This window comes from Vombatus ursinus, unplaced genomic scaffold, assembly GCF_900497805.2.
Source record: "Vombatus ursinus unplaced genomic scaffold, bare-nosed wombat genome assembly UNPS02015255.1, whole genome shotgun sequence".
Lineage (NCBI taxonomy): Eukaryota > Metazoa > Chordata > Mammalia > Diprotodontia > Vombatidae > Vombatus > Vombatus ursinus.
This window is the reverse complement of record NW_020955033.1, coordinates 29,937,480-29,962,079: the sequence shown is the minus strand read 5'-3', so window position 1 is coordinate 29,962,079 and position 24,600 is coordinate 29,937,480. Positions and strand designations below refer to the sequence as shown.

The following is a 24,600-nucleotide window of genomic DNA, read 5'->3' as shown; positions in this document are numbered from 1 at the left end:
GATAATAGAGTGGTTTGTAATTTCCTTCTCCAGCTCATTTTACAGATGAAGAAACTGAGGCAAACAGTTAAGTGACTTGCCCAGGGTCACACAGCTAGTTGTTGGTCCTTCATTTTCAATGAGAACCAATGACATCATGGGGTGATGTTTTCACTCGTGAGTGAATTGGATTTAAGTGAGGCAGAATTGCATAAAGTCTTCAGCCTCACTCTCTCCTCCAGAGTCATTGAAGACAGTGGCAAGACAAAAGTCAGGACAACTGGTGGTGGCCTGAAGTGCAGTGGATGACCTTGGTATCTTCAGTGTCTGACCAAGCTCTAAGCGCTCCGAAGCACCTGCTTCAGTCATCTTCATGGCCATTGGAACAGATTGTTCTCATCTACCCATTCTGCTGGAGGAAGTCTTCACATGCTTGGGGTAGACATCACCCTAACTCATCATGGGTCTGAGGGTGGATTTGAATTCGGGTCTTCTTGACTCTAGGCTTGGTAATCTATCCACTGCACCATCTAGCTGCCGTAATATGTGCCACAGGCAAGATCAATTAGAGCCAATTCTTATGACTAAGAATAAAAAAGAGCAGGGGTGCGGGGAGGGAAGAGATGTGGCGGGGAAGAAGAGGAAAAGTTCCGTAAAATCAGTCAATGTATTTCAAAAGTCTGAAGTTTTATGCAGTGTTCCATACCCACAAAAGAGTGGGGAGGAAGGAAATACCTTCTCACATCTCTTCTTTAGGGCTATCTTGTCCTCTATAATTTTGTGACACTCAGTTTCTGTTGGTTTGTGGTTGTTCTTTCCATTTATATTGTTGTAGTCATTGTGTATACTGTTTTCTTGACTACTTCATTTTGCATCAATTCACAGAGATTTTTCCATGCTTCTCTGTATTTTTAATGTTCATAATTTTTATAGCACAATGATATTCTATTACACTCATGGGCCCTAATTTTTTAGTCATTAATGGCCCTCTTTTTTGTTCTAGTTCTTGCCACGACAGAAAGTGCTATTACAAGTGTTTTTGTGTATGTGGGACCTTTTTTTTTGTCAGTGATCTCCTTGAGGTGTATGCCTGTCATGGAATCTCTGAGTTAGAGGGTATATACATTTTAGTCACTTTATTTGTATAATTCCCAATTGTTTTGCAGAGTGGTTGTATCAATTCAGAGCTCTATCAATAATACACTAATTTATGAATCTTTTTATAACCCCTTCAACATTGAATGCTCCCATTTTGGGGGCATCTTTACCATTTTGCTAGGAATGAGGATTCAGTGAAGTGAGACTTCAAACAACCTCAGTGTTGTTTTGATTTTTATTTCTTTTAGCATTAGTGATTGGAAGCATTCTTTCATATGGCTGTTAATGGTTTGGAACTCTCTTGAGAACTGTTTGTTCAAATTCTTTGACCACTTATCTCTTGGGAACGGCTTTTGGTTGTTATGAAAACTATTTTAAATAAAGACTTATTCCCTTTGACAAAATATACTACTTCCTTAGATGTGTTAATTTTATTTGTATAAAAATGTTTCAGTTTCTTGCAGTGAAAATTATTTGTTTTATTTCTTGATCTTCTGTTCCTTATTTAAGAATTCATTCCTTATCCAAGTCATATGTCTTTCTGAAAAGGATAAATCAATCAGTCAGTTACTGGTTTCATTAAAGTCTTGTGCAGAAATGTTTGAATTTCCACTAATGTTTTTTAATTTCACAGAAACATCCTGCACCAATATTGAATAAATAATTCTAGGTGATCATTGATTTAGAGTTGGAAGGTACCACAGAAGTTATTAGTTCAATACTCTCACTTCACAGATGAGGTCACAGCGACATGGAAAAAATGAAGTAGCTTGAATGCCAAGGGTTACACAGGTGGCAAGTAGCAAATGGTGTTTCATCTGAGCTCTTATGCTCCAAATCAGTCATTCTTTTCACTGTCCTATACTTCCTGTTCCAAATCTCTTATTTTACCAATGTGGAAAATGAGGCTCAGAAAGTTAAGTGAGCTTCCTAGCACTACATATTGATGTTCGAATTAGGGTGAAGGAAGATTTGATTCCCTCCCCACCCAGCTCAGTTGAGGTATCACAGATGATGAGAAATCCTCCTCTCCCAACACACACACATACACACACACACACATGTAAAACCATACTACAAATACTTTCTTTTTAATCAGTTCTTTCTTCGGCAGTGGATAGTATCTTCCTTCATAGGTCCTTTGTAGTTGATTTGAATATTTGTAATACTTGGAATAGTTTAGTCATTCATAGTTACTCTTCACACAACATTGCTGTTAACTGTATACAACATTCTCTTGGTTCTACACACACACACATACACACACGTGCCTAATCAAAGCATAGAACCTCACTTATGCTACAAAATAGTAGATATATAAGCAGATATATAAGCATATATAAGCATAACTTTAATTACTAAAACTTAGTAATAGTTTTTCTCTTCCACGGAGAGTGTTGTTATTCAGTCGTTTCAGTCAAGTCTAACTTTTCATGACCCCATTTGTCTTTTGGGGTTTTTTTTTGGCAAAGATACTGGAATAGTTTGCCATTTCCTTCTCCAGCTCATTTTACTGATGAGGAAACTGAGGGTTAGGTGACTTGCCCAGGGTCACACAGCTAGCGTCTGAGGCCAGGTGTTGCTAACTCCAGGCCCAGCACTCACAGTGCCACCCAGCTGCCCTACGGTTTCTGCATTAGGAGAAATAAAGTTTATTGTTTCACAGAACAATGTGTTCAAAGTATAATGAATCAGTCCTTTCAATGAGCCTGTGACCCTCCTTTAGAATGTCTATTAACTAAGTGAGAGAAGGTTGTGACAGCCGATCCACCACCAGTAGTCCTGTCACCTCTAACTCATTTCTTAACGCCATTTGCCTCCAGTTTTCACCTTGTTCTTCCTTCATTGTCTATTCATTTATCTCTACTGTACATGTCCTATTAGCAGAACACTGAGGCCTGCAGCTTGCCATGAACATTCCAATTATGTTCTGAGATTCAAATTACTTGGCTTCATTTTCACTCCCAACATTGACTGTTCGTTCCCTGGGAACTTTCACATGCTTTAAAAAATTCTGCTGACCAAAAAAACATTGCACTCTCTCTTGTAGCAAAATGAAGCTTTCCTTTTTGGTTAGGTGAGGTGAGGCCTCCCCAAAGGGGAATCTTGAGGACTTACTTGCCTGAATTCCTGATAGCTGTAGCTATCATATGTGTCTGTTCTGTTTGATCTCCCCCCTACCCCACCCCCTTGGTTGCTAAATTTATCTGCCTTCTTGGCCATAAAAGGCCAGGTCCATGGCCCTGACTTTCTCCTGACTACAGGCATTATTTTTGTACTGGCCCCCAGGGTCCAGTCTTTAGCCCTGCCTTTTTTTTTTTTTCTTCAATTCAACTTGGGTGGATTCTGCATTCTGTCATTCAGTTCCACCACTACATCGGAACCTTTCCACCATCATTACTCATTTGGACTCTGGTAAGTAAGTGTGACATTTTCATTGAAGATTGTGCTTATTTTGTGTGTGAGTTTAACAAGCCTGGATTGATTGTAGCTCCTTCTGTCTTCCAAGACCAGCATTTTGTTGAGGGACTTGTGGAAACAGCAGAGAAATAGAAAGGTGAAGTTATTGGAGAAAAAGGAGAGTGGAGCAGGGGGCCAGTTTTATTTTATTTCATTTTATTCTGGCATAGTTATTCTTACTGAATATTGTACTAGGTTTTTTGTTTGTTTCTTTTTTTTTTCATTGTGCTAATTTTAAAATAAACTATTGCTGGAACTACAGGGAGATAGAAATACCTTTCTGTCTGAGCAGTGTAAATCTGAGCTAATTTACTTTCACCATTTAAAACAGAGTAGTTGGGGGGGGTAGTTGGAATTCTGTAGAATCTGAAATGAATAAGGGAAGCTGAAATCCCTAGGCTTCATTCTCTTTGGTTAGGCACACAGAGAGGCAGATTAATTCTCTGAAGCCACTGTCAGAAAATTTCCCTGATATTGTTGGAGGGGAGCAGGATATCTTATAATGATTCTTCCAAGACAGTAAATCATACCAAAGAGTTAACGATCATGATCCCAGGTTTAGAGCCAGATGGGACCTCTGGTATCATTTAAATTTAACTCCGTTGTTTTGTAGAATTAGAAACTAAGGCTCAGAGAAGTGATTTTCTCATCACTTCTCTGTACTACTCATAGAGAGTAACCAGCAGAGATCTCAGACTCAAAACCAGGGCCTTTTTCTGTTTCCAAATCCAGGGCTGCTTTCACTGTAAGGGTGCTAAAATTAACGACTTCTGCCAGTCAGCCCATTAACCATTTACACCTGCAGAAACATTGTTAGTCTGCACGCTTACAAAGACATTCTGGCCTCAAAGTTAGTATATCTCCTTAAGCACCTATCTTATCAGAGGCAGCTAGGTTGTGCAGTAGATAGAGTGCTAGGCCTGAAGTCAAGAAGGAATGAGTTCAAATCTGACTTCAGCTACTTTTTAAAAAAAAAATTTATTTTTATTTTCAACACTCACTTTCGTAAGATTTTGAGTTTTAAATTTTCTCCCCCTTCCTCTCCTCCCCTCTACCGTAGATGGTGTGCAATCTGATATAGGCTCTACTTATACATTCATATTAAGCATATTTTCACATTAGTCATGATGTAAAGAAGACTTAGAACCAATGGGAGGGACCACAAGAAAGAAGAAACAAAACAAAACAACAAAAGGAGAGCAAATAGTATGCTTCCATCTGCATTCAGACTCCAAAGTTCTTTCTCTGGATGTGGAGAGCATTTCCCATCATGAGTTTTGGAGTTGTCTTAGAGCTTTGCATTGCTGAAAAGAGCTAAGTCTATCAAAGTTAGTCGTCACACATTGTGGCTGTTACTGCGTACAATGTTCTCCTGGTTCTCCTCACTTCACTCAGCATCAGTTCATACAAGTCTTCCCAGGTTTTTCTGAAGTTTGCCTGCTCACCATTTTTTATAGCACAATAGTATTCCATTACATTCATATACCACAACTTGTTCAACCATTCCCCAATTGATGGGCATCCCCTCAACTTCCTCTTTGCCACCACAGCAAGAGTTGCTATACATATTTTTATACATGTGGGTTTCAGATACTTTCTAGCCACACTAGTGACCCTGGGCAAGTCAATTCTATTTGCCTCTATTTCCTCAATTATAAAACTGGAGATAATAATAGCACCTACCTCTCAGGGTTATTGTGACAATCAAAAGGGATAATATTTGTAAAAATGCTTAGCACAGTGCCTGGCAAATAGGAGGTGCTTGATAAATGTTATCAAGAAGTAATTAAGGCAGTCATGCCTTAGCAGGTAATATAGACATTTTTCTTACTAGGAACCCCTCAGATATTCTATTTTATGGATTTTCTTTAGTAGATTTAGAAAATAAAGATGATGATTTTTTGGTTTGGTTTCAGACCATGAAAACAACTTTTTCAAAAAAATCATACGTTGAATTTAGTTCTAATAGAATTTGTTGTTGTTCAGTCGTTTCAGTCACATCTGACTCTGTGACCCCATTTGGGGTTTAATTGGCAGAGATACTGGAGTTGTTTGCTATTTCTTTCTCCTTCATTTTACAGATGAAGAAACTGAGGCAAACAGGGTTGAGTGACTTGTCCAGGGTCACTCAGCTAGTTAGTGTCTAAGGTCAGATTTGAACTCATGAAGATGAGTCTTCCTGACTCCAGGCCCAACTGCATCAGCTAGCTGCCCATTGTAATAGAATAATGTAGGTTAGATACGTCTATGCTTCAAAGGACGACTGCTTTGTGGGACAGCATACAATAGGGAATAGAGAGTTGGACCTGGGTTCATAGAGCCCTGGGTTTGAATTCTGCCTCAGACACTCAGTGGCTGTGGCATGCCGAGCAAGTCAATTTCTCAGAGTCTCAGTTTCCCATGGAAAAGGAAACTTCAAGGTTTACAAAGTGCTGCATATTCATTGCCTAATATGATACTCCTAATACCCTGTGAGGTAGGTGCCTTTGTTATCATTTCCAGTTTTTATAGATGAGGAAACTGAAGCTCATACGGGTTAAATGACTTGTCCAGGGTCACACAGTCAATCACTCAGAGGTAGAATCTGAACCCAAGTCTTCCTAACTCCAAATCCAGCATTATATCCCTAAGACCATGTTTCCTCTCTATTACTATACCATATGTCCTTAAATATGAAAAATAAAAATGATCTTTTGGTGTAAAAAGAAGCACTAAAAATAGACTAGGGCCAAAATGCGTCACAAATATATGCATATCAAAATAACTTATACAGGATATAAGCTCTTAACACCTCCTTTGGTTAGTTGGTCTTTGGCTTTTAACACATAGCATGTAGTAACATAGGCTCTTATAAACTCCAGGCAGATGAATTCTACAAATGTCCCAGCTCCTTAATCTCAGTCATCTAATCTCATACCTTTAGGGCCAAGTGCCCGTGCTCTTTCTTCCCAAAAACTCACCCCTTTCTGATAGTTACTATGATTTTCTAGTTCCACTCTGGTGGGGTGGACATGGATGGGTGACATCATCTAGCCTAGGGGTGGGGAATCTGTGGCCTTGGGATCACATGTGGCCCTCTAGGTCCTCAAGAGCCAGTCCTTTGACTGAATCCAAACTTCATAGAACAAAACCTTTTATTAAGGGGTTAGATTCTAGCCTGTTCCACTACCTCTAGTAGAAACTCCATTCTATTGTTAGCAAACTTCCTTTCATTCTTGACCATATAACAATAATAATAGCATTTATTTGGTGCTTACGATGTGCCAGGCACTTTTACAAATATTATCTTATTTAATCCTCATAATAACCCTGGTAGATAGTATCATTATTATCCTGTTTTTAAAGTTGAGAAAACGGAAACAAACAGAGGTCCAACGACTTACCCAGGGTCATACAGATTGGGAAGTATCTGAGGCCAAATTTGAACTCAGATCTTCCTGACTCTAAGGCCAGAGCTCTATCCACTAAGCCATCTAGGTGCGATTATTATTCCTTTCACCTTCTTACTCTAACTGAAACCTGACTGTAACCTGAAGACACGGCATCCCTTGCGATCTTTGCCACTGGAGGACACTTGACTTACAGGGTTAGGGGTGTATAGACAGGCATCCTTGTTCCTCACTTCTATTTCTAGACTATTCCTTTACCTCCCCTTTCTCCTTAATGACCTTTCCTCTTTTAAAGTACATGCAGTTTGCTTGTATCATCCTCTCCTCTTTCTTGTTGGAGTCATGCACTATATTCTGGGTCATTCAGCTTTTTCAAAGCCTTTACAATTTAGCTCATGGCCTTATTTTCCATAACATTCATTGGCATCATCTTTAGGAACATCAATATGCATTTCAACAGTCTGTAAAATCCTGATCTTTTAGTTCTTCAACATCCCCAACTCTGCAAACCTACTCATCTCCTCCAGGCACACATCAACATGGTCATATCTTAGACCTCCTCCTCCTCCTCTCCCCTCTCTCTCTCTCTGTGTCTCTCAGTCTGTCTCTGCCTGTCTCTGTTTATCTCTCTTTGTCTCTCAATCTCTGCCTCTTTTCTCTCTGTCTTTCAATCTCTGTCTCTGTGTATCTCTCTCTCTCTGTCTCTCTTTTCTCTCTGTCTCTCAAGCTCTTTCTGTCTCTGTTTGTCTCTATTTATCTGTCTCTGTCTGTCTTTCTCTCAGAATCACATTACCTCTGGAACTTGAACTAGATGAGTACTGAAGCTTCTTCCAGCTTTACAATCCCACTAAATTTCCTCAATTGCTTAAAATTAGGCCTCTAATGAAATAAATGGTCTTCTTTTTTTTTTTTTAACATACCCAATCCTCCTTTACTTCTCTGGCACTTTTGACACTATTGACTCGGCTAGGGTAGGCTCCTCCCTTGGTTCTTTAGAATCTCCTACCTGTTTATCATACGCCCTCTTTCTCATTTGTTGACTCATCCTCTTCCTGACACCTTGATATGAATATTCTTCAAACATGTGTCCTTATTTACGTAGGCAGCGTGGCACAGGGTCCCAAATATTTGGTCTGGTGTCAGGAAGCCTTTGCTTGATATACTACTCAACAACTGTCAGAGTTTGTGTGACTATGAACAAGTCACCTTTCTGAGTGTTTCTTCATCTGTAAAATGAATATAATGAAATTTACTTCACTCGTTGATATAAAACTCAAATAAGATAACATATTTAAGTGTTTTACAGATTTAAAAGTGCTAATTGAATGCTTTACTGATGATTCTCAAACATAATAACAAATAATGTGAAAATAAAAGGTCCCCCTCAAGCATGTGTCATATACGTTCTCCCATAGGCTTCCAGAAGGGTAGACTAGCAGACAGGTACCACGCATGAAAGGAGACTCTGTGGCCAGATCATACGTGTGGAGAGCACAAATTTATGGACACTTGTGACCAGGGTGCACACACAGCAAGGGCAATTCACATGCCTGATTCTGAAGAGCCATCCATGTCATCTGGTGATGTCCACAAATTGCTACCTGTTGGGTGTGGCATCATTTCCACCAGATGTCACATTACCTCCATTTTCTAGTGTATTGGCTCATCTAGTTATCTCTATTGGTATCATGATTGCTGAGTTGTTCTTTGATATCATCTGCAAGGCTTGAGCTATAGAGACTCTTCAAGGCAGTTAATGTGCTGCTCTCTGCTTCTATCTACTAGGATGTAGTATTTGCAAAGCTTTTCCCTGTTATAGAGTACTACAGTTTGGTTTTTTTTTTAACTATATGTCAGCTACGTAGCACAGTAGATAGAGTGCCAGGCCTCGAGTTAGTAACACTCATTTTCCTGAGTCAAATCTGTCTTCAGACATTGACTAGTTTTGTGACCCTGGGCAAGTCACTTAACCTTGTTTGCCTCAGTTTCCTCATCTGCAAAATAAGCTAGAGATGGAAATGGCAAACCACTTTAGTACCTTTGCCAAAAAAACCCCAAATGGGATCACAAAGAGTCAGACATGACTGAAACAACTGAACAATGACAAATCCATAATACAAGTATTAATAACACATCTATATAGAATTTAAGGTTTATAAATCACTTACCAATTTTCACGGAGCATTCATTGTATTAAGGTCTGGGCACTACATTTAAGGAAGAATATTGATACATAAGCTAAAATACATTCAATATAAGGTGAATAGGATCATAGGATTCAGAATTCAATAGGTTCTTAGAGATTGTCTTGTCTAACATTTTACAAATGAGGAAACTGAGATCAAGAGAGGTTAACTGACTTTTTGAAGACTACATAGGTAGACAGTGACAGTGAAAGGATCCGAGCTCTTATCTCTGTTTAGGAGATGAAATCTGCCATTTGTAAGAACATGGTTCTATGAAAAATTACTTTACTTGGACTGAACTGAAAATTTTCACAATTTTGAAAACAAGGAGAAAATTTCCCAGCGATTAGGATAGAAGACAAAATAGTGCAACTAAGTAGAAAAAAACCAATTAAATCATCTTAAGAAATATAATCTTAAACTAGCTTGACCAATGCCAAGGGGAACAGCTCTGTGCCTTGCTCCAAAGAAGGACATCATGGAAAGCATTGCAGCAGTTAAAAATTTTATTAAACCTTCTATGTTGTTGTTCAGTCATTTCAGTTGTGTGACTCCATTTGGGGTTTTCTTGGTGAAGATGTTGACGTGGTTTGCCTCTTCCCTCTCCAGCTCATTTTACAGATGAGGAAACTGAGGCGAACTGGGTTAAGTGACTCGCACAGGGTCACACAGCTAGTAAGTCTCTGAGGCCAGATTTTTTAACTCAGGCAAATGAATTTTCCTGACTCCAGGCCCAGAGTCGATGCACTACCTAATAGTCAATAAACATTTATCAAGTACCTACATAGTGCTAGGCCATATTTGAACTCAGGAAGAGGAGTCTTCCTGACTGCAGGCCTGACACTCTATCCCCTGCACTACCTATATCTAGGTCTTAGTTTCTTCATTTGTAAAATGGGGTGTTAAACTAAATAATCACTAAGATCCCTTCTAGTTTCCAACCTGTGATCTATTTCTGTTCCTTGCTAAAAGGAATTGGAGGTGGGAAGGGACAGGAGATGATGGCTCAAAAGTGAAGCAGGCAGCGTCAGGAGATATTTTGACAACCCTGGAAGTCTTGGAGTGGAAGCTGGATGATGGTTTGTCAGGGAATGATGTGGAAGGGATATTCATGAACCAGCTGGACTAAATGCCTTTGGAGGTTCCTTCCAACTCTAACTTTCTCTAAGTCATGCATCTAATTTCTGGCAGAGCTCTAACTAGAATCCAGGTCTCCTGACCATCTAAATCAAACCCAAGTACATTCTCTTCATTTCCCACCCTGCTGCCCTTCTTTGAACTTTCTCGTATCCCCTTACCCCATCTCCTCCCTCTCCCTCACTTTTCAGCTTCTTTTTGTATGTTGTTTTCCCCCATTATATTGTAAGCTCCTTGAGGGAAGGCACTGTCTTTTTCTTATTTGTATCTTCAGAGCTTAGCATGTTTGCCTGGAACATTTTAGGCACATAATAAATGTCTTTTGACTGACTGGCATTCTCATTAGTGCTCAACAGTGCTCTGAAATATTCTGATTTACACCCAATTGGTAAGTTTTGCTTGGTCATCTTATTTTTCCTTTTAACTTCCACTGACCAAGTCTTATTTTACAGTCTTGATGTAGTTTTCCAATAGAGAAGTAAGGTTGTTGTTGAGTCGTTTGAGTTGTGTCCAACTCTTCATGGCCCCATTTTCAGTTTTCTTGGCAAAGATAATGGAGTAGTTTGCCATTTCCTTCTCTAGCTCATTTTCCAGATGAGGAAACTGAGGCAAACAGGATTAAGTGACTTAGCCAGGGTCATACAACTAGTAAAGGTCTGAGGCTGGATTTTTTAACTCAGACAGATGAGTCTTTTTGACTCCAGGCCCAGAGTCACGGCATTACCTAATAGTCAATAAATATTTATCAAGCACTTACATAGTGCTGGGCACTGTGCTAACCTCTGGAAAGGATATTAAGGTCCAAGCTCTGGAAAGGATTTTAGGGTCCTTTCTAATTCTATATCTAAGAACCTGTGATCCCAAGGAGTGCCAGTTAGCTTCTTTGCTTCTGGGCATATACTGGAATATACTGGAGATTACGATCATCACTGAATGTTGCATAGTGATATTTGTTCCTATAACCTTAATCTCAGTATTTTGAATTGGGTATAAAAAGTGCAACCTTTTAGCTACAATGGATAACAATAGTCAGCAGTTATATAGGATTTTAAGGTTTGCAAAACTCTTTAACATATGTCATCTCATTTGATCCTCACACCAACCCTAGAAGGTAGAGTAGGTGCTATCATTAGCAATGTTTTCCAGATGAGGAAACTGAGGCTGAGAGAGGTTAAGTCACTTGTTCAGATTCACACAACTAGTATCTGAGGGGGGATTAGAACTGAGATCTTCCCAACTCCAAGCTCTATCTAATGTACCATCTAGTTGAGAATTATTGCATGAGATTTATCAAGTTTTGAGGAGCTGTTTTTTAATGAGGTAAAGTTAGGTGACCTTTTCTTGATGAAATTTATTGGGTTTTTATGAAGCAATAGGGGTTAAATGACTTGTCCAGGGTCACACAGGTAGTAAGCATCAAGTGTCCAAGGCTAGATTTGAATTGAGGTCCTCCTGACTCCAGAGCCAGTGCTCTATTCACTGAGTCAGCTAGCTGCCTCTCTTCTTTTTTTTTCAAATTTTAATTAATTTATTTTGAATTATCAACAATCACTTCCATAAGCTTTTGAGTTTTAAATTTTTCTCCCTCTCCCTCCCTACCTCCCTTGCCAAGACAGCGATGCAATCTGATACAGGCTATACATATACATTCCTATTAAACATATTTTCACATTAGTGATGTTATAAGTAAGAATTAGAACCAATAGAAGGAACCACCAGAAAGAGGAAACAAAACACAACAGAAGGAAAAAAAATAGCAAATAATGCGCTTCAATCTGCATTCAAATTCCATAGTTCTTTCTTTGGATGTGGATAGCATTTTCCATCATAATGCCTTTGGAGATATCTTAGATCCTTGTATTGTATAAATATATTTTTTTAAGAGAGACAATTGGGGATAAGTGACTTGCCCAGAGTCACACAGCTAGGAAGTACTATGTGTCTGAGGCCAGATTTGAACTCAGGTCCTCCTGTCTCCAGGGCTGGTGCTCTATCCACTGCGCCAGCTACCTGCCCACTGCCCCTCTCCCTGATGAAATTTAACTCCCTAAATGACTACCTTGTTTTGGTTTTGTCTCTGTCTCCAGGTGACAAAAGGATAGTCATTCAGAAGACCATTTAGAGAGTTTCCTTAGATGTGACCACTTCAATTGTCCCATAACAGGAGGTGAAGTACTCTAAGAAGAGTATCATCTTCCACATCTAATATTAATGGGGTGATTTCCTCTTTTATTGGAGGAGAATCTAAGGAAGAATAATACCCCAGTCAAAATGAAAATGTTGCTTCCTGGATTTAGCTTCTCATCTATCTATTAAAGTGGTTTTCATTTTCATTTTCTTTCTTTTTTTTTTTTTTTGTAGATCATCTGTCCCCTGAGACCCCTGATTAAACCAGACCTCCATAAAGAACTGTACAAAGTAGGGGCCCACTATGTCTTTGCCTTTCTACCAGAAGTACCATGAGCACTACGACCGAGGGTACCGCAGCAAAGATCTTCGGTCCACCATGAGCCAGTACCAACAGGAGAAGAAGAGCTCCGCTATCTACACTCATGGCTCAACAGCCTACAGTCACATGTCCTCTGCCCACCACCAGGCCTCTGAAGCCTATGGCTCCTCGGCCTATCGGCAGGGCTCCCAGGCCTACAGTCTTGGATCTACAGCCTATGCCTTAGGATCCGAAGTCAGTAGTAAAGCATCCTCAGCCTATGATTATGGCTACAATCTTGGGTAGGTAAAAACAGAACGTTAGGGAATGGGGAAAAGATATGTCATTTCAAATAACTCTCTGAGATGATGATTTCTGTCCTTCCTAGTTATCGTAGCTATTTGGTACATGGAATAGAGACAGGGGTTCCTCCTTTCTCTGGGAAGCCTGACTGTATCAACCTGTCAAAGGCTCAGCCTCCTGGGGTGGACAGTCAGTCGCATGCTGGAGGTGGCTGGACCTCTGCTCCTGTCTGTCTCTTTCCCTTTGCGGTCATGATGTGCAGCGTCTTCCATGTTTGCACGCTGGGATCTTGCTTGAGTTGTAAACTGTGATATTTCTCTTAGCAGGGAAGCTTTGCCAGATGTTAGAAGAGAAGCAGTAGTAGACAAAGAAAACAAGATTTAAACTCTCATAATAGGTTTCCTGGCTTTAGAAATGCTGCTGTCTACATCAAGGTCCAGCACAGCACTTAGAACAATCACTTGGTGAGAGAAAGGAGGGAGTGTAGCTGTCTTTATTCCATTTATCAGTGGAGAGTCAATCTGGTGATTCCTCTGGCTTTATTTGAGTAACAGGTATCATATCTCATTTCCTTTAGATTTAAAAACTTGTGTTTCCTTTTTTTTTTTAAATATTCAGTCACTCAACAAAAGCTCTAAGAGAGCATAATCATAGAGTGAATTCAGGAAATGATGACTAGTCCAGATTGACTAGAGCACAAAGGCATGAAGAGGGTGCTGAGAGATGAGGCTTAATGGGTACATCAGGGTCCAATTGTGAAGACCTTAGAAATTAGCTCCAACCTTCTATGTTAACAGAATTTTGAAAAGCATAAAGGATATACAAAGATAAGTTAGATATTCAAGACGTTTAGGATAGGGGAAAATACAGTAACACAAAATCAATAGATAGTAGAACAAATAGAAAGATTTCTATCTAGAAGGGACCTTAAAGGTCTTCTAGTTTAACTCTCTCAGTTTATAGATGAACAAATTGATAATTCAGAGGATGAAGTAAATTACCCAAGGCCACATAGGTAGTAAGTGGCATAGCCAGGATTCTATCCCAAGTAGAATGACTACAAATCCAGTACTCTTTTTAGCATATCAAACAATTCAATAAGTGTGTTGTTGTTGTTTAAGTTGGCTGTTAGGTGGTTTGGTGGCTAGAGACCTGGCCTTGTAGTTAGGAAGACCTGTGTTCAAATCTTCCCTCAGGTACTCTATCAGCTATGTGACCAGGGGAAAGTCATTTAACTTTTAAACTCTCAACTTCAGTTTCCCCATCTGTGAAATGGGGATAATAATTGTGCCTACCCCTCTCAATTGTTTTGAGGATTAGATCAAATGGTACGATGTATGTAAAGGGCTTTGCAAACCTTAAAATACTACGTAAATGTTAACTGTGATTTCCCAGCAAGGCGCTGTGCTAGGTGCTGAGCATACAAAGACAAAAAGAAGATGGTCCTCGTCCCCAAGGAGTTCATCATGTTCTACAAATAACTCTACTAACCAGGTGAATGTGAAAGCGCAATTAAGCAAAGTGCCAACCAAGCACCAGAGAATTCAGAAAATGGAGATTCTTTCTGACAGCCAGATCAGAGAAGGCCTCATGGGATGGGGAGTGAGTCTCAGCCTTGGAATGAGGACTTGAAGGATGAGTAGGAATTGGGTGGGCAAGGGAGAGCCTGCAGGGATGAGGAATTCATAGGGAACAGACAGCCTGAGCCAAGGCACGAGGGCAGGAGAGCACAGGGGGAATTCAGAGAATGATGAACAGGCCTGATTGACTACAGCATAGGGAGCTGAAGAGGTTGCTCTGAGATGAGGCTAATGGGATAGGCTGGGGTCCAAATACCAGACTGAGGAATGTGGCCTTATGGTTTCATGGTTTAGTTTTAGTTTTGCCCATAAATAGAGATAGACTGTGCTGAAAATCTACATTTAACAGAAATAATACATATACATTATAAAGTAAAATTTCAGAATTAAGGTGAATAACTAAAATAAAAAGTCCCTTTTTTTGCATAGTCTACATGTGTTACTGAAATAGGGGAGGGGTAGCCCCACCAAGCCCCCTTGTCCTGTCATTTTAATTCTCACAAAACTTAACTCCATCAAAATCTGGCCCTGTAACACATAGCTCCGTATGTATCTGGGAAGTTAAAACATGTTCTGGAAAGAAAAAAATTGGTTTGATGAAGGTGCTTGCTGGAATGCTTGAGGGCAGAAATCTCTTTGCTTTTGGAATATGGCCCAGGATGCAGGGCTGCCATTTTCTTAGCTCAGTCACTGAACTCTTGGCAGCTGCTGCTATGTTCAGCCAGGATCTGTTAGTGTAGACCTGGAATTTATGAGGCGGTAGTTCTGGAATCCCAGTGTTAAATGGAACAGGATCATTTTACAGGCTTCTTTTCACAGGGTCAGATTCTGCCTTGGGATATTCATATTCATAAGTGTTGGCCGCAAATTTAGAGCCATCTTCAGGGTAGCAATGTAGGCAGTGGCTTCAAGTGGCTTGGCTGACAATACTCACCACTTTGAAAAAATAATTGGGGAAGAATTAGTGACATGTTTTTTTTGCCTAAAAAATGCCCTGTATCTGTGGTCAAAAAAAGCCCAAACCCAGAAGGCTCCCCTTGATAAGGAAAACAGCTGTTGAGTGCTAAAGGAGGAAGGCACCATAGATATCCATTTTCCTGTACTGCCTGTGCTCAAGGAGCCTGAAGAAGATAGGTGTTTTCCATAACACGTAACCATTAATCATTAATGTGAAAGTCAGATTAGAGCTGTAACTCAGAAGACTTATTTGCTTTCTTGGCCATTGAAGAAATTCCCAAAGAATATTATGTATTAAACATTCATGAAATTTCATGTCTTCTTAATTTGGTTCCTAATATCATGTAAAAATGTAAATTCTATGAGAAAACCTAGTAGATAATATTTATCTGTCAGTTTAGCTATTATCTTAGACATGAATAATGTGCCTTCGGCATGTTTATATATATATATATATATATATTTTAAAAGCTTTTTGTAAGTACGCAGCTTCTGGAATTCTTAGCCATTTCCAAAACCCAGATAAGGAACCTCATGGGAAATGAGAATTATATTTCGAAGATAACCCTCACAACTCTTTCCATTCCTATTTATCTTTTTTTTGTTGTTGTTTTTTTAAGCAGCCTTAGTAGAATGATAGTAAAAACATATATCTGACTCGTTTGAAATGACTTTTGTGAAAAGCAATACCCAGTTCCCAACCTGTATTCATACCATCAGTTATGTAGGTTTACTGAAGTTTCTGGGCACAGAACAACAACTGATCAGGAAGCCTCCACGTCCAAATTCTAATATTGGGCATGGCTAGAATTTGGCCTGAAAGGACCTTAAGCTAATTAATGTCAGGGCTGAGCCCTTCCTCACCTTCTCTCCCCAAAGGAGTCAGGTGCCTTGCTGGCATTTCCTGTATTCATCCCAGATAGTCACCTTGGAATGTATTTCCCACTATCTGTTTCCTAGAATTATAGACTGTTTGAGCTGGAAGAGATCTTAAAGGTCATGTGGTTCAATCTTTTCACCTTTGTTCCTCTAAGTTAGGAAAACCAGATTCCAGAGTTATAACTAGGAATTTTTTCTCATCAGGCAAAAATAATTGAATAGGGGCTAAGGTTGAGATGGGAGTGACATGGAGGGTAGTCCAGCTTTAGGAGAAGGTCACCCCTCTCCTCCCCCTAGGATTTAGAGGGAGGAGTGCAGGGGGACCTCCACTGGGACAGGACTCTGGGGATAAGTCTTTTCAGTCAGTCCGTCAACTAATCAGCGTTAACTAAGTACTTGATATATGCCAGGAAATGTGATTAGCTCTGGCAAAACAAAGAAAGGCAAAAACACATTCTTTGCTCTCGAGGTGTTCACATTCTAATTGGTGGACAACATGCAAATAACAGAGTACACACATATATACTGTGAATGGAAAGTAATTTGTGAGGAGAGGGGCTTGGAGGTGGGGGGATAACTAGGAAAAGACTCCTGAAGGAGAGTCTGGAGGGAATCTAGGGAAGCCAAGAGGCAGAGGTGGGGAGGAAAGCATTTCAGCCATGGGGGACAGTCAATGCAAATGTATGGTGCTGTGAGTTGGAGGGGTATGTGTGAAGAATAGCAAGCCGCCTAGTGTAACTTTGTAAAGTGAAGGTAGGAAGGGACTGGATTGTAAAGACTTTAAAGGACAAACAGAATTTTAGATTTGATCTCCAAAGTAATAGGGAGCCCTTGGAGTTTATTGAGTGGGGGAGTGGCATCGTCAGACTTGCTGTATAGGAAGACCACTTTAGCAGCTGAGTGGATGGATGATGGATGGGAGACACTAGAGGCAAGGTTATTATAATACTCGAAGTATGAGGTGATGAGGCCCTGTACCGGGCTGGAGGTACTCACAAAGGAAAGATGGTTATAAATGTTGTGAAGGTAGAAACAAGTCTTAAGGCAGGGAGACCAGTTAGAAGATTATTCTAAATAGTCTAGGCGTGAGGTGGTGAGAGCCTTACTGGGATGGTCGCTATATGAATGGAGAGAAGAAGATGGCTGCGAGAGATGCTGCGAAGGTAGAAACAACCAGACTTGACAATGGATTGGAAATGGGGGATGGTATGTGAGAGGGAGGAGTCAAAGATGACACCACACTTGTGAGCCTGGCTGCCTGGGAGGATAGTGATGCCCTTGGCAGTGATCAAAAAGTTATGAATAAGGAGGAGTTTGGGGGGAAAGATAGTAAGTTCTCCTGTATCCTGCCCACTCCAACCCCCTGCTGAAGCGAGAGTTGGACCACATCCTCTCCTGGTGTGCCTAAATCCAAATCTAGCCTTGGTGCAGAGGATCATGAGATGCCACAATTCCTGTTGGAAGAAGCATGCCTTCCTTCGAAGGAAGCACAGATGTTGGAGTCCTAGGCAAAGCCCGATTCCCCTGGCTTCGTTCAGTTCTCTCAGAATCTCTACAGTGTTCTTTTGCACTCTCAGGGAGATAGATCTCCATCCTTAATGTCTCTCAATCAAGCTAAGAGGGGGAGGCTCATTTGTTTCTGAACAAACTAACTTCTTTTTTTTAATTTATTTTTTTCCACTTCCAGATTCTCTTTCTCCTTCATTTCCCTCCTCCACTCATTGAGAAAGAAAAATAAAATCCATCCCAAATATGTAATAATGAAAAAAATTCCACTTTAGCCTGTCAAAAAAAAAAAGAAAGAAAAAGAGAAGAAAATAAGCTTCCATTTGCACTCTGAATCTATAAGCTTTATCTGGGGGTGGATAGCACGTTTCTTCATGAGTCCTTGTTCATTGTGCTTATCAAAGTTAGAGTCTTTCAGAGTTGATTGTCTTTATAATGTTGTTATTGTATCAATTATTCTCCCGGCTTTGCTCACTTCACTCTGCATTAGTTCATTTAAGTCTTCCCAGGTTTTTCTGAATCCATCCCCTTAATCATTTTTTACAGCACAATAGTATTCCATCACATTCATATACTACAACTTGTTTAGCCATTCTCCAGTTAATAAGCATTCTTTTAGCACCCAAAATTCTTAGCTACCACAAAAAGAGTTGCTATAAATATTTTCATAGGTATGGGTCCTTTTCCTTTCTCTTTGACCTTTTTGGAGTATAGACCTTGTTTAAGTATCTCTGGGTCAAAAGGTATGCAGAGTTTAGAGCATAGTCCCAAATTACTTTCCAAAATGGTTAGAACAATTCACAGTTCTGCCAGCAGTGCATTAGTGTACCTATTTTCCCACAAGTCCTCCAGCATTTGTCATTTTCCTTTCTTGTCCTCTTAGTCAATCTGATAGGTTCCAGAACCATTGACTTTGGAGATGTACTTTAGAGGATCATAAATCTAGTAGATTAATCTCCTTTCCAGCAGACTGTAGGTAGATTCTGTGAAGCCCTTTGCTTTATTATAACTCTTTGCATGATAATTAGTGCTGACATTGTATAAATACTGAAATCTATGTACACTGATTCAAAGCCATAAGTGGTTAAATATTATTAGTGAAAACCAAATTAAACTAGGATTTTATGGGAAATTGGATTTGTCTGAAAATGACTAAGAAGTCAAGGTCATGCTTTCTTGCCTCCTTTGCAAGGGTTGCTGGCTGAGGGGGATTAGTATTTTTTAACTTCTACTTCAAGAAAATCCATGTTAGTACAAAAAACAAATAAACCCAAACTACAACTTGGTCACTGTGTAATGAAGAATTAACATAAGATACCAGGATTTTCCTTAAAGTACGTGAGATCATCAAACCTACCAAAATGATGAATGGTGACCCTGTTAGGAGAGTGAGAGGCTAGAGGAAAATCTAATGAGGACAGAAAGTTAACACTCCCTCCTTAAAAGCCATTAAAGTGCATGAAGGATCACAAAGAACTAAATCCTTTATACAGGACAAACAATATAAGAATGGTCCCAACCCCTTTTTTCACCCCTCCCCCCACTACTCTACCTGATATGTCTCTGGATTTGTTTGTTGGAAGAGAAAGGTAGGACTCAGTGGATTCTTTTCATTCTGTAAAATTAGTTGGCAATTATTCTTTTCATTTTGGGTTTCCTTGTACATGAAAAGTATCCTTATTTCTTAGCTGCCTCTTGTATATTAAATTCATACTTGATTTAGGTTGAGAGAGTATGAGGAGGCCAGAGGGCGATGGCAGCCTTGCTTAGGTAAGTGAACCATGTGCAAGAAAAGGAATGCATTTCCTTTTATGTGATATGAATTGAATCAGCTGAAGGTCCAGGAGAAGCAGGGCTGGTGTTTTCCAGTGCCTCTCAGTTAAAATGTCAGGTCCATTTTTGTAGGGCTAGAGGCCTTGTGGTGTCTGCACCTTCCTGCTGGCCAGGCAGCAGCACAGGATAACTGAGCTTCCCCACAGAGGCCCAGGGCCTCTTTAAGATCTGAAGCACTCTCTACAGGTGCTTTGACCTTTTCTATTACACTCTTTCTGGATGAAACAAGGGAAGGAAAAGCCAACCCAGATGCTGAAAATGCAGTGGCCACTGGCAAAACTACCACAGTGACCACAGACTATGGCAAACCATAGTCTATGTATTACAGGATTTTATCTTCATATAAAAGCTGACAAATAATGTTCTAAAGTTTGCATTAAAGGAGTTTCCATACGTTATGTATGATCCTCACAACCGTATTGTGAGACTGAAGCTATTATTTTTCCCAAATTTTAAATGAGGAAACTGAGGCTCAGAAACAATAGATAGGATCAAATGAGGTCAAATAAGCCCAGAAGAATGGTGAAGTTGCCAAGCACAGTAACTTAGCACTAAGAGTTGCTTACTTGGGGCTCCTAGGCCAACTGTACCCTATGGAATTGTAGTGCATAAGGATCTTGTAATAAGGCGAGCTGTCTAGCTCTGTTTAAACCTCAAAAAGAAAGTATGAGCATTTCTCATCTGGGCACCAGCATTTTAAGAATGGAAATTACATACTTCTCATATTCGTTTTTATACCAATACTTATTCAGGATTCAGTAATAAAGTAAATATGAATACTTAGACATTCAATGAAGCAACAAATGCAAAAGTCTGCAAATTTATTGTTATTGTTCAGTCCTGTCTGATTCTTCATGACCCCATTTTTGGGGTTTTCTTGGTAAAGATACTAGAGTGGTTTGCCATTTCCTTCTCCAGCTCATTTTACAGATGAGGAAACTGAGACAAACAGGGTTAAGTGACCTGCTCAGGGTCACACAACTAGTAAGTGTCTGAGGCTGGATTTGAATTCAGGTCTATCCACTGTACCACCTAGCTGCCCAGAGTCTGCAAAAGCAACTTTCAAATGGAAACATACACTGGAAAAAAACAATTACAGAATTACAGCTTAAAACAAAGAGAGAAACATTTCCCCCCAGTTTCTCCTATGATTTGACCAAGTAGGGTATCTAAACTTGAAAGCCCCCCAAAATGTGAAGGGCCTAGTTTTGTCTTGGATGAGGCCCCACACATGGTGATTGTACTCTGGCATGCTATTACAGGATCAGGCCCACTATATATGCCCCTCATGGTTGTAGTAGTACTCAGAAAGGTTTGGTGGTATCTCTTGTCTAATGCCATTAGTTCAAGCCCCAAACAAGTTGTATTCCTCCCACCGTTAGGTGCCAGTGACTAGCACCCCCAATTCCTTTTATCTACTTAATGTCAACAAACTTTTACAGCAGGATATTTACTTCTAAGATAAAATAATAACAAAAATATAACCATTTCCCCCTCATATCTTAAGGGCATGCTCTCCCCTTATCTGACCTTGGTCTCTTAGCACACATCCTGCATAGTATAGGTATTCACTTCCAGATGTAGCCCTCATCTTCTGGATGAGTTCTTCTTTCAGCCTCTGCTAGGCTGGGCCCTGAAGGTCACTCCTTACTCCTCAGAACATCAAGGCTGGGCTGGCTATAAAACTCAGCATGGACTCAGATTCCCAGACTCCTGGAAGCTCACCCTCTTAACCTTTCCAAACCCACAAGTCGGAGCCTCCAGATTAATCTCCCTTACCTAAAACAGAAAAGGTCAAATTTAGAAGCAAAACATCCAATGCCTGTTTTCACACGGCCGTCTGTTGGCCTTGATAGCCAGGCCCTAGGCCTCTACCTTTACAGCACTGTTTCTTATTATCAGTGAAGGAATCAAACCACATCAGAGATCTATCAAGACAGAAGAGCCAAAGAGAGAGTGCAGCCAAAGAGAAATTGGCTACTGCCTATATGAAGGCTCCCCTTGTCCTAGCATATTCAAAAAGTCTTTCCCTAACTCTGTGGTTAGCAAAGTAGCACCAGTTACAGAATCACTCCGCGTATTCCAATGCCACTCCGAGGCAATTGTATTACGCATTATCGTGTCTTTCCCAAAAGTAAGTCCCTCACTGCCTTCCATTTGGGGAGATTCTAATTAGAGGTGCTCTTTGCTCATGCCAACCCCCAGGACCTTGATGAGATAAATGAAGATCTCTGAGGTTAAGTGACCTTCCTAAGGTCAAGGAGCTAGCAAGGAGAAGATCCTTAACTCTACCCACAGCCTGGGAGGCTTTCTACTACTTTCTAATCTGCAAAATAGGATAATAGGAGCATTAACTCACATGTTTGTTGTGAGGATCAAATGGAAATAATGTGTGTAAAGTACTTTGCAAATCTTAAAGCATTATGTAAATGCTAGCTATTGTTACTACTACTATACTCCAAATTGTTTGGCTATTATAACTATATAGGATTCTTAGGCAATTTCAACAAATATGTTTTAATTAATACTTATTAAGCATCTACTACATGAAAAGCACTGTACTGAGTACTGAAGGAGATTTAAAAAGATAATGGTCTATATTCAAAAAGTTCAGTTTAAGTAGCATTCAATTTTGTCTTGTAGTTATGTGCCTAACAGAGATACAAGCAGTGTCATAAAAGTTCAGAGAAGGACAAACTCCCTTCTCCCTGGAAGGATCAAGAGAGACTCCATGGGGTATTAGCCATAGCTTTTCTGTATTTTCCATTTGACTGCTATTGGCATAGCATGTCCCAGGCAGGGATAATGTAACATGATCATTATTGTTTAAAACAAACATGTGCACACCAACTGTGGAATTTACAATGTAGGAAACAGAACCATAAGCAGTATGATAGTGCAGAAAAAAAAATACATGTAATATATATATATTCACATTATATATATATATGTATACACATACACACACACACACACACACACAGTCTAGATACTCCTACAATCCCTAATCCCCCATCCTATATTTAGTCCCTAGAGTCATATTGTCTCTGACAACTAAAACTCAGAAAGGATAAAGATTGAAAAAAAAAAACTTAAATGGGGCAGAAATAACACTGCATATAGCTTTTTAAAAAATTAAACATCCTATATAAAACTTGAATGAAGCATTTCATAAAGGTTAGAATCCACTGGGAGGAAAACTTATTGTTAAATGAAAAGTTTTTTGTTGGAGTTTTCTGTTTGTGTGTGTGTTGTTTTCATTTTAAAGTGTCTCATACTAAAAGCCCAAATTATTTCAAAGATCTCAGATGGCTCTAGGAAGAATCAAAATTTAAAGGAATTTGAAATTTACATAGCATTTTTAATTATTCTAAAAAACTTAACCTTAAACATTAGTAGTCATTAGATTTCACATTTTATTGAACGTGATATTATATAGTCAATAATTTGCTTTCTTTAAAATAATCAGTACCATATCATAATAAAACTGTCAGTGTTGTCAAAATGGCAGCTTCTCCAGGGCTACTGGGTTGGAGTTTTTTCTCTTATTGATTGTTCTTTAACTTCAGATCTTAAATCCTTGACCCCAAGGTCTTTCATGTGCTTCTTTGGAAACGTGTATTCTGTATTTGTTGTTGTTGTTGTTGTTTATTTATTTGTTTATTCTTTGGAGAACTAGTTTGAATGTTCTGAAAGCATAAAAATTTTGAGTTTCCTGATAATAAACTTTCCCTATTAAAATAAATCTTTAAAATTTTTCTTTTTTTAGGATTCAAATGCTTGAATAAAATTTTGAGAACATGATCATGATTTATCACTTACATTTTCTAGAGAACATTTTGAGATGGTACCATGTTAGATGGTACCATAGGCAGCTAGGATAAAGTGTCAGACTCAGAGTCAGGAAAATGAGTTAAAATCCAGTTCAAATAAATGTGACCCTCCACAAATCACTTCATTTCTATCTGCCTCAGTTTTGTCATCTGTAAAATGGATATAATATCTTCAAGGGTGGTTGTGAGGATAAAATGTGATAATAATTTTACATGGCTTTGCAAACCTTAAAGTACTATGCTGAAAAACAGATAGCAATAGATTTCTGAGTGGCTAGATAAAGCACTTACTATATTCCAGGCAGTGTGTTAAACATATGCTGTTATGCTAGAAGTATGAGGTTGTTGTTTGTCCTTTATTCTCGAAAAGGATCATGGCATCAGGCAGGTGATGCTATGACTTTCTATGATTTAAGTGAGGGAGGGCTGTGCAAAGTCACCAGCCTCTCTTTCTCCTCCAGAGCCATCTGGGTCCAGTGGCCAGATATAGATCGGGAGGACTGGAGTTGGCCCGGGATGCAGTGAAAGACCTTGCAAAGGTCCTTAATAGGTCTCAAGTTGACTGAGGCAATGCCTATTCATTGATTAAGGCTTACTGAGAAATGAGGCAGAGAATATCCTCTTTACCTAGTTTAAAAAAAAAAATAGATCTGGGAGGGGAAGACCATCAGGGTTTCTGGCCAGAACAGAAACAATTGCTATTGTTTGTTCTGAGTCAATTCTGGCCCAAACAATGATTAAGTAAGGCTTAATAGTCCCAGTTCACTGGGACCTATTGTTGGCCAATCAATGAGAGCAGTTTGGGGGTAAGGCAGGTCTTTAAGAAAAAAACAAAACAAAACAAAACAAAAGGTTTCAGAGATTAAAATTTACATTTTCTTTGGGCAGAGCATCCCCAGGTAAGGGTGTGACACCCTAATGTGGACAGAGGGAAGGGAAAGAAAGGAAAGAAAGAAAAAGGAAGGAAGGAAGGAAGAAAGAAAGAAAGGAAGGAAGGAAGGAAGGAAGGAAGGAAGGAAGGAAGGAAGGAAG

The 24,600-nt window shown here is 39.5% G+C and overlaps 1 protein-coding gene across 1 annotated transcript in view; it reads left to right on the top strand.

The window, feature by feature from the left end:
- The first annotated feature begins 3,139 nt into the window (after positions 1 to 3,139).
- The window catches only part of LOC114031773 (myomesin-1-like), a 158,884-nt gene continuing 137,423 nt past the window's right edge, over positions 3,140 to 24,600 (top strand). The window contains exons 1-2 of the mRNA XM_027846886.1: positions 3,140 to 3,492; positions 12,611 to 12,979. Coding sequence (XP_027702687.1) covers positions 12,681 to 12,979 — 299 coding nt within the window. The 5' untranslated portion in view covers positions 3,140 to 3,492; positions 12,611 to 12,680. The remainder of the gene's footprint in view (positions 3,493 to 12,610; positions 12,980 to 24,600) is intronic.